General features: G+C 46.8%; 1 protein-coding gene across 3 annotated transcripts in view; it reads left to right on the forward strand.

The window, feature by feature from the left end:
* The window catches only part of slc39a14 (solute carrier family 39 member 14), a 56,322-nt gene extending 47,877 nt beyond the window's left edge, over positions 1–8,445 (forward strand). For all 3 annotated transcript variants that reach the window (XM_085970877.1, XM_085970879.1, XM_085970878.1), the window contains exons 9-10: positions 3,999–4,183; positions 4,738–8,445. In XM_085970877.1, coding sequence (XP_085827003.1) covers positions 3,999–4,183; positions 4,738–4,887 — 335 coding nt within the window. In that variant the 3' untranslated portion in view covers positions 4,888–8,445. The remainder of the gene's footprint in view (positions 1–3,998; positions 4,184–4,737) is intronic.
* The last annotated feature ends 2,419 nt before the right edge of the window (positions 8,446–10,864 follow it).

Below are 10,864 nucleotides of genomic sequence, written 5' to 3' on the forward strand. Positions count from 1 at the left end.
CCAGACATTGATCACATATTCTATTCTCTCTAGGCTGCCAGGATTTCTTGTATCTTCCTTTTTCAATTGCCAGTTGGTGGTCGCTTAGTCTGTACCTGGTGAGGGTCTGTCTCTGTTTTGTGCCTCTGATGGTCGAGAGATAGTCTGCCAGTTTATATTCTCTTTTTAGGGCCCGGTAACATTCTAATCTGCTTTGGCTTTTGGTTACATTGTTCCAATGTTCCAGGTAGGTTTCTTTGCATTGTTTAATGATTTGGTTCACTCGGATTGGTGTTTGGACGGCAGTGTTGGTCTGGGACTGGTCAGGGTCCGGCTGAGTAGGAGTACTTAGTTTCAGTAGCAGCTGACTCAGGGGACTCTTTTCTGGGTTTAGCTCTTGGGTCTGGAAGGCTTTAAAATGAAGGGTGTCTGGGGAGCTAGATTTGAGGTGATTTAGGAAGTTTAGTGCTCGTTTGTGGATGTTTATTATCAGTGGGTATCTGCCTAGTTCGGCTCTGCATGCATTTGTTGGTGTTTTCCTTTGGGTGCGAAGAATGCTTCGGCAAAATTCTGCATGTAGGGCTTCTATTGTGTGTTTTTCCCATTTAGTGTAGCTATGGTGATTGAGCGGGCCCCATACTTCACTACCGTACAGCGCGATGGGCAGGATTATGCTGTCAAATATTTTGAGCCAGATTTTGATTGGGATTTGGATGTTGTAGAATTTTCTTTTTATTGCATATAGGGCTCTTCGGGCTTTTTCTTTTAGTGCATTCACTGCTATGCTGAAGCTCCCTGATGCTGTAATGGTTAGACCAAGGTAAGTGTAGCTCATAGTGTGTCCTATGATGGTATCACTGAGAGTAAACTGGCATTTGTTTTCCTGACACCTGGGCCTTTTTTGAAAAATCATGATGTTGGTTTTCTTTAGATTTACTGTTAGGGCCCAATTTTGGCAGTATTTGTCGAGTAGGTCTAATTGTTGCTGTAATCCCTGTTCTGTGGGAGACAGCAGAACCAGGTCGTCCGCATAGAACAGGGATTTCACTTCTCCATCCAGGAGACAGAGACCCGGTGACTCGCTTTGCTTCAGCATGTCTGCTAATTCATTTATGTATATGTTGAACAGGGTCGGGCTCAAATTGCAGCCCTGCCGGACGCCTCTTCTCTGGGTGAAGAAACCGGTGCGTTTGTCTCCAATTTTGACACCGCATTTATTTTTCAGATACATCGATTTAATAAGGTCATAGACTTTGCCCCCTATTCCACACTGAAGAAGTTTATAATAGAGCCCTTCGTGCCAGATAGAGTCAAAGGCTTTCTTGAAGTCAATGAAACAAGCGAATATTTTCCCATTTTTTGTTTGGTGTATATGTTTTCCAATGAGAGTGTGAAGGGTATAGATATGGTCGGTGGTGCGGTGTTTTGGAAGAAAGCCTATTTGATTTTTTCTAAGGATATTATGTTTGTTAAGAAGATCCAGTAATCTACTATTTAGAATACCGCAGAATAACTTCCCTAGACAACTGTTGACACAGATGCCGCGGTAGTTATTTGGGTCTGATTTGTTTCCACTTTTATATATGGGAGAGATGAGTCCTTGGCACCAGATATCGGGAAAACAGCCTGAACGTAATATGATGTTGAATAACTTGAGTACAGCACCCTGCATCTCCATATTGCTGAACTTGAGCATTTCATTTTTGATGTTGTCTGGACCACAGGCTTTCTTTAGGTGGAGAGATTTTGTTTTTGTGGCCAGTTCTTTCCATGTGATTGGGGAGTCTAGAGGGTTTTGGTTGTCTTTAATTGTTGCTTCTAATGTGTGGAGTTTTTCTGTGACATGATGTTGACTTGGGTTTGTTTCGTTTATTGGGATGTCTTTGTAGAGGTTTTCAAAATGTGTTCTCCAGATGTCGCCATCTTGGATTGGTAATGCTTGCAATTGTGTTGTACTCAGGTTATTCCACATATCCCAGAATTGATTTGGATTAATGGAGTTTTCAATTTCTTCGAGTATTTTGTGGGTATAATTTTGTGTTTTGTTCCTAATGGTGTGTTTATATCTTTTGAGGGTCTCATTGTATCTAATACGTAGGTCTGGATTGTTTGGTTGGCGATGCTTTTGGTTTGATATTTTTCTCAGGTCTTTTCTGGCATTTTTGCATTCGTGGTCAAACCATTTCTCATTTTTATTTTGTCTTTTGTAACGTTTCCTCTTCTGTTTCACAAGGTCGGCTTTTACAGCTGCCTCATGGAAGATCCTATTTATATCGTCTATGGCCATGTTTACACCATCTCTGGTGATCTCATATAGATTTTCTTTAAATTTTGATATTTTACTTGTGAGATCAGGTGAATTTAGTGCTGTGATGAATTTATCTCCACTGTCTGGGGCCCATCTGTATGTCTGGTTTATTTTATGGAGCTTACTGGGTTCCTTTTTTGTGTCTGTAGTTTGGGCAGAGAGTTTAAGGTACACATTTATTTGGTTATGGTCTGAGGTGGGGGATTGCTGCCTGACAGTGAATGCGTTGATATCGCAGGGGTCCAGGTCAGTGATTGTATAATCCACCACACTAGACCCAAGAGTTGAGGAATATGTGAGTCTCCCTAAGGAGTCCCCTCTGAACCTACCGTTAACTATGTACAGGCCTAAGGCTCGGCAGAGTTGCACTACCTCCCTACCGCTTTTATTTATTTCAGTCAAGGTTGTTCCGATTTGCGATGGCTGGTGTGACATATAAAGGGGTCTGGCCAAACACATGGTTGTTGCCCTGTGGGTCTATGAAGTCGGGTTCACATCCGGTCCTTGCATTTAGGTCCCCACATAGTAGCACCTTTCCTTTGGCCTGGAAATGGCTGATTTCCATGTGGAGAGTATCAAATAACTCCTCTTCAAAATATGGCGATTCTATTGGAGGTATGTAGATCGCACATAAGTAGACATCTTTTTTTGTTATTCCTATATTTTTATCTAATTATAGCCATACATGTGATTTTCCCTGTTTTATCGGTGAGATGTGTTTGTCCAGTTCTCCTTTATACCACACCAAGATTCTCCCGGAGGTTCTGCCCTTGCGTGTCTTAGTGTTCTTTACTGAGGGCACAATGATTTCATGGTACATTGGAGGACAGTGGGTGGGCACGTCCTTTTGGCACCATGTTTCTGTTAACACAATTATATCAATGTCTTTTATAGCTTTTAGGAATTCAGGGTCTGTACTCTTCATCCCAAAAGTTGAGGAGCGGAGACCCTGGATATTCCAGCAGCTTATGTGGAAAGAACGCATTTATATAGTTCAAAAAACGAAATAAAATGGACCTATTTTGTGGGACGAGTGTGAAAACACTAGTTTCTAGAATGCTAAATGACGATTTAGTATAAATTTCATGAGGCATGCACATACTGCTATCTAATAATAGTAATAAAATAACAATATTAATAATTTAGTGCATTCCTCTCCGGCTTTCCATCAGGGTGCTTATCATCGTCCTGATCTTTCTCAGTTCTTGGTCTACAGTCTGTGGTCTAGAGGGGGGTCTGGGGTCAGGTACAAAAGCACGGTTCTGTTGTTGGTTTTGTATAGGGGGGTGGGGGACAGTGGTGGTCCTGTTTGGGTTAGGGCTCCCAATGGTAGAGGGGGTGGGAGGGATGCGTCTTTTGGCAGTGTTTGAGGTTTTTTGCGAAGATCCACATCCGCTGTTTGAGTAGATGTATTTCGTCATAGAGGTCCCTTGTGTTGATGTTTGGGTGATGGGCCTCTCTCTCTCTCTCTCTCTCTCTCTCTCTCTCTCTCTCTCCTAACTCACACACTCTCTCTCTCTCTCTCTCTCTCTCTCTCTCTCTCTCTCTTCACACTCTCTCTCTCACACTCTCACTCACTCTCTCTCTCTCTCTCTCTCACACTCTCTCTCTCTCTCTCTCTCTCTCTCTCTCTCTCCTCACACTCACTCTCTCTCCTCACACTCGCTCTCTCGCTCTCCTCACACTCACACTCTCTCACTCTTTCTCCCAGGTGACTTTGTGATCTTACTGAACGCCGGCATGAGCCTCCAGCAGGCCCTGTTCTTCAACTTCCTGTCGGCCTGCTGCTGCTACCTCGGCCTGGCCTTTGGCATCCTCGCCGGGAGCCACTTCTCCCCCAGCTGGATCTTCGCTCTGGCCGGCGGGATGTTCCTCTACATCGCACTGGCAGACATGGTGAGTAAAGGCAGGCCACTGCTCCAGAAACACCGGTGCTGCCGTTCAAATACAGACCGCGGCCTGTGTGAGGCCTCTTCCAGTAAAGGCCCTTGGGGAAGGAGCCAGGCCCTTTACACCGGCCTGAGTTCGTATCACTGCGCGCGGGGCCCTTTACACAGGCCCGAGTTCGTATCACTGCACGCGGGGCCCTTTACACAGGCCCGAGTTCATATCACTGCGCGCGGGGCCCTTTACACAGGCCCGAGTTCGTATCACTGCGCGCGGGGCCCTTTACACAGGCCCGAGTTTGTATCACTGCGCGCGGGGCCCTTTACACAGGCCTGAGTTCGTATCACTGCGCGCGGGGCCCTTTACACAGGCCCGAGTTCATATCACTGTACGCGGGGCCCTTTACACAGGCCCGAGTACCAATCACAGTTTGTTGAATGACACACAGCTACAGCGAGTTTCAGGCCTGGGCCCGGCTCGGTCTCGTGTTTCGAACAATCGGTGAGATAACTCAATGTTAAGTGAATTCCCGTCTAACCCTCTTCAACCGTCTGCCTCAACAGTTCCCAGAGATGAACGAAGTGAGCAAAGGAGAGGACGGAGAGGAATCGACCTCGCTGGTGGTGTTCGGAATACAAAATGCAGGCCTGCTGACCGGATTCACAATCATGCTGCTGCTGACCATGTACTCGGGGGCAATCCAGATCGGATAGGCCTGGGGCTGAGGCCTAGTGACCATTGGACATACAAAGCCACGGAAACTCAGAGTGGAGTCACTCAACCTTGGCAGCAAAACACTACAGCATTCTGAGGGGACTCCCGTACTAATGATTCTGGACACTGTCTATACACCTTGCTGCCACGGTAAAGGTGGCCTTTAATTTAGTAACCTCTTTGCAAAATATAATCTTATTAGGTTGATTAGCAACAAGTTCATTCCAGCTCACTCACAGTCCAAGAACTTCCTTTTCCTTTGTGTCCAGTGGAGCCCGCCCCCAGGAATCAGTGTTACGTGGAAGTGTCTGGCGGACTTCAAAAGGCAACTATAAACATTCCAAATCTGGATGAGGGAACAGGAATAATCTGCACATCCAATAAGCACATTGGGACAAGGGGGAGGGGGTTTACTACAGTCAAGCCTGGACACAGACCTCTAACTGATAGAGCTGTGACTTCTTCAGTTCAACGTACATTTATTCAAATTTCTCTGAATTGCTTTGAGCGCTTGTGACGCCACAAGTTCGATAAAGTGCGTTCAGAGAGAAAGCTTTGGGCGTTTAACCGGCAAGCCCTGGCCTGCCGCAGCCTCATCACCATAGCAACAAATTGCCCAATACGGGCCTCGCGAGAGGCTGCTTGTTGCCGATGGGGTCGTGCCCACATTTTGTTTCCCGCCTGCTCCACCCCTCTGGCCTCTTGACCCTTTCACAGAGGAGCGTCGCGCCGATTCCACCGGGACACCTCGGGCAGGCGATGGGGCGGCTCCTGTCCTGTCTCTTCGCACACATCCGGGGGCGAGGACCCCTGCTCATTGCTCAGGTGAAACCGTAGAGTCATTATTTCAAAGTCAGACGAGACATTAGGAGTAAAGAATGTAAGTGGGTATTAGTGCAAAGAAAATTGAGAGCAAACTAATGGAGACAAAAATTGCTGGGCGTATTCGCAATACAGGGAGAGTTAGGAGACTGGAGGGATGGGCTTCGATGGGAGAGTTAGGAGACTGGAGGGATGGGCTTCGATGGGAGTGTTGGGGGATGAGAAGGATGGGCTTCGATGGGAGTGTTGGGGGATGAGAAGGATGGGCTTCGATGGGAGTGTTGGGGGATGAGAAGGATGGGCTTCGATGGGAGTGTTGGGGATGAGAAGGATGGGCTTCGATGGGAGTGTTGGGGGATGAGAAGGATGGGCTGAGGGCCCTTTCCTCATCCCTGTCTTTTTGTGCAATGAACCAAATGCAAGTGATTCAGGAGTTGGGTTACCGTTCCCCGCCACCCCTCCCACCCACCACCCTTACCTACCCCCCCCCCCCCACCCACCCCCACTCCCATTCCTCTACCCCCTCCCAGCCCACAGGTTTGACCAGCACCACAGTCTGTGTCGCAGTGAGTGCGATTGAACCTGTGTTGTGCTTTCTCGATCAGAGTGACTCTTGTGGGACTTTGTTTATCCAAAGATATTCTGCCAGTTCATCGTTTGTGACTCTTTATTTATTGATGTATTTCCCACGCTGCCTCTTTCACTCGAGGGGGAAATGGGATAAAGTCCGCTTTGGCTGGTCAATAGTCTGTGCCGGAGCAGCACCACCACGATTGGCCGACAGGAGGCACTGTGCCAGGAGAGAGGAGCTGGTCTATGATTCTCACAGTGCAGGAGACAGAACCTCTGCCTTGAACTGTGGAGGGGTGGGCATTGCTCAACAGGAGCTCCGCTACTCGCGCCCTCGGCACACCAGCCCTTGCTAACTTTTCCATTATAAATTCCTGTGGCCACATTTATAAAACAGCCCTTGTAACTGTGTCCCAGATTGACACTTCCTGTCTCATGGTGCTGCAGAGCCACTACTGGTGGGAGGGTGTAATTGCAGCATGACGTTTACATATACACAACAACTGCTCTCTGACCCTGCGCAGATCTCGACACCCTGTAACCCCTTGGGCCATTGAAATTGATTGAAGCCCTACACAAAATGAGCTGAATATAATTAACGTGGTCAAATGAGTTTAGTAAAATAGTCCCAGTATGTGGGCGGGCAGTTCTGGGGGTCAGAGACACTGGGGAAAGAAGCGAGGGGTGGGGACTGCTGTTTTAGGGTCTCCGAGATATCCAGTCAGCTGTACCACAACTCAGGTTAGCGTTGGGGGTGATCCTGCGTCTTTTTGATGGCGATCGGCAGCTAATGCAACATGTTTATTCATCAACAATGCTCCGTACTTGCTAATCCTAATTTAAAGTTCAAATATTGTAGTTCTAAAAGAGTGAAAGCATCAGGACCTGTCTGTTTAACGGTTGTGCAATATGCTGTAGGCAGAGAGCTGTTCTACCAGCTTCGTGTTATATTGTATACAGAGAGAGGTGAGGTAGGGTTTTATTGTGGTATAGAAGCTCGCCATTCTAAGATATTTGTTTGAAACCAAAACCCTGTTGCCCTCGGGCCAGCCTCCTCCCCATGATTTGAAGCCAGTCTCTCCCAACAAGTGGAAATGGCCTCCGGCCATTAATGTTGAGCAATGCTGAACTGAACTGGGCTGAAGCCTTGCGAGTGAGTGCCAGAACCCTCACTTAATGTGCGCTGCTTGGGACTAACCGCATTTGAGGCAAAACCGTGAGTTTACAGTAAAATAGTCAACAGAGGAATATTACCGGAACATGTTAAAAGCAGATGTGAAGACTTCAATTTCAGTGTGGAACGATCTCTTTAATTCTTCTCTAAAATCCCAGTGACTGAGGCCCTGGGCTGCGAACCCACTTCACCATTGAAGGATTTTTTTCTCTTCAGTATTTCTAAACCCACTCACTCACTCAGTGAGACAAGCACCTCGAGGCAGGGAGTGACATCCCTCCTGCGGCTGTCTGAGGGAGGGGTTGTGGGGAGGGGGGGTGAAGAGGTAAAGATAAGGGGTAAGCCATTTAGGACAGAGATGAGGAGGAATTTCTTCACCCAGAGAGTGGTGAACCTGTGGAATTCTCTACCACAGAAGGCAGTAGCGGCCAATTCATTAAATATATGCAAGAAGGAGTTAGATATATTTCTTAAGGCTAAAGGGATCCAGGGATCTGGGGAGAAGGCAGGGACCGGGTACTGAGTTTAGAAGATCAGCCATGATCTCACTGAATGGCGGAGCAGGCTCGAGGGGCTGAATGGCCGACTCCTGCTCCTATCTTCTATGTTTCTATGTTAAGAGGACATTTGCCCCTCTGGTTCAGGAAATCCCGCTCCTCAGGACCGCTGTGGCCATGCGAGTCGTACGGATAGATTTTGTGGGACCCGCTAACTCCGCCCCCTCAACCTCTCTGGGACGCCCCCCCCGCCCTGGATTCAAACCGTCTTCGCCGGTTCGGAGGCTGCGACACACCTGTCGTTCAAACCCTGGGGTCTGACTGCAGAGACTCTGGTTGTGTGTCTGTCGCGAGGTATGCTGTGCATTCTGAGCGACTGATACCAAAATAATAAGCGCGCAATATTTATCATAGAAAACGTTGTGTAAATTATGAATTGTCGATCAAGCTGCGATGGGACTCGGGAATTTAAATAAAGGTGAGCTTACTGCTGATTGGATGACTTGGAATCATAGAATCTGACAACACAGAGGGAGGCCATTCGGCCCATCGTGCCTGTGCCGGCTCTTTGAAAGAGCTCTCCAATTAGTCCCACGCTCCCGCTCTTCCCCCATAAACCTGCAAATTTCTCCCTTCAAGTATTTCTCCAATTCCCTTTTGAAAGTTACAATTGAATCTGCTCCCACCGCCCTTTCAGGCAGCGCATTCCAGATCACAACAACTCGCTGCATAAAAACATTCTTCTCCTCTCCCCTCTGGCTCTTTTGCCAATCGCCTTAAATCTGTGTCCTCTGGTTACCGACCCTCCTTCCACTGGGAACAGTTTCACCTTATTTACTCTATCAAAACCATTCATGATTTAGAACACCTCAATTTAATCTCTTAACCTCCTCTGCTCTAAGGAGAACAATCCCAGCTTCTCCAGTCTCTCCATGTATCTGAAGTCCTTCCTCCCTGGAACCATTCTGGTCAATCTCCTCTACACTCTCTCCAAGGCCTCGACATCCTTCCTAAAGTGTGGTGCCCAGAATTGGACAGAATACTCCAGCTGGGGCCGAACGAGTGTTTTATAAAGGTTTAGCATAACTCCCTTGCTTTTGTACTCTATTCCTCTATTAATAAAGCCAAGGATCCCGTATGCTTTTTAACAGCCTTCTCAACTTGTCCTGCCACCTTCAGAGATTGGTGTATGTCTTGCCACTGCTCGAAGGGGGAAAACTGGCAGCATTGACTTGGTATTCACGTCATGCCGTTCTGGCTCATGTTTCTGCCGGGAAAGTAGGTCTGTTCCTGTTTTCAGGTCTCCCATGAAAACATCACCAGCTCAAGTTATGACACGAGATCAGTAAAAGCTTTTTGAAAAGCTGGCACTGCCCCCAGGACCCGGGAAGGCTAAATGTCCAAGGGCCAAAAGCAGTCGGACCTTTCCGGAAGGATCCAAGGACATCTTCTCCCATACTGCAAAATCTCTACATTTAAAGTGCTGCATTCTGGTTTGTTGGAACACTTTGTCTCCCAGGCAGCTCTTGCGGTTTCTGTCCATATTAATAAAACCAACAAGTGGATTCACCTCCTGGCTGGCTCGCCAACAATGTTAGATCGACTGAGCAGATGAATCCAAATGATACGGGTTCAGATGCTAGAGATCAATCAACAAGCCCATTATACATCTATATACTTACTAGTAGGCTATCCATTGGGGTCTGTAGACTACAGGCAAATTCCCCATGCTAAATGTGAGCCTATTTTTCACCTAGATGGACAATGTCACATGACTTGTTCTGAACCTATCAATTGTGAGATGATTGTCATGTGATCTTTGTCATGCTACTACAGGAGTAGATGGCGATGTCACGCCACACGCCCTTCTGACCTGAATGTCTTTTGTTTATGCAGAAGAGAAGACAATTCTGCATTATTATAAACATCACAGAATGATAACAGCTAAAACATAGACATGTTGGCTCCAGAAAGAGCTAGAATTCTTACACAAATGCTTTACTGCTTCTTAAATTACATTAATCAGGCACATTGCTTATTTAGCATTCACCTGTGGAATCCTAACAACTTAATTTAAGAGCTCGGTCATTCAGGGGTGATGTCAGGAAGCACTTCTTTATACAAATCTGCAACTCTCTCCAAAAACCTGTTGAGGCTGGGAGTCAATTGAAAATTTCAAAACTGAGATTAAAATTTTTTGTTAGGTCAGGGTATTAAAGGTTATGGAACCAAGGCGGGTAGATGGAGTTAAAATACAGACCAGCCACGATCTAATTGAATGGCGGAACAGGTTTGAGGGGCTGAGTGGCCTCCTGTTCCTAATCTGAACTATGTGGAAGCCTCTATTTCACACAGACTACATTCTCATAATACAAAGATATTAATATCCACTTCTGTATTAAGCAATTTTTCCTGTTATATTACACTATCCTACCCATGTTTGCTCCCTTCTCAAACTCACCAATTTCAACATTCTAGGGGTGGGTGCAATCCCAGGTCCTGCAAGAGCAGGAGCTCTAGGACCAGGAGTCGGCCATTCGGCCCCTCGAGCCTGCTCCACCATTCAATAAGATCATGGCTGATCTTCTACCTCATCTCCACTTTCCTGCACTACCCCCATATCCCTTGATTCCCTGAGTGTCCAAAAATCTATCGATCTCTGTCTTGAATATACTCAACGACGGAGCCTCCACAGCCCTCTGGGGTAGAGAATTCCAAAGATTCACCACCCTCTGAGTGAAGAAATTTCTCCTCATCTCAGTCCTAAATGGCCGACCCCTTATTCTGAGACTGTGACCCCTGGTTCTAGACTCCCCAGCCAGGGGAAACATCCTCCCTGCATCCACCCTGTCAATCCCTGTAAGAATTTTGTATGTTTCAATGAGATCACCTCTCATTCTTCTGAACTCTAGA

This window comes from Somniosus microcephalus, chromosome 30 (assembly GCF_052327205.1).
Source record: "Somniosus microcephalus isolate GS21.2 chromosome 30, FLI_Smic_1.0, whole genome shotgun sequence".
NCBI lineage: Eukaryota > Metazoa > Chordata > Chondrichthyes > Squaliformes > Somniosidae > Somniosus > Somniosus microcephalus.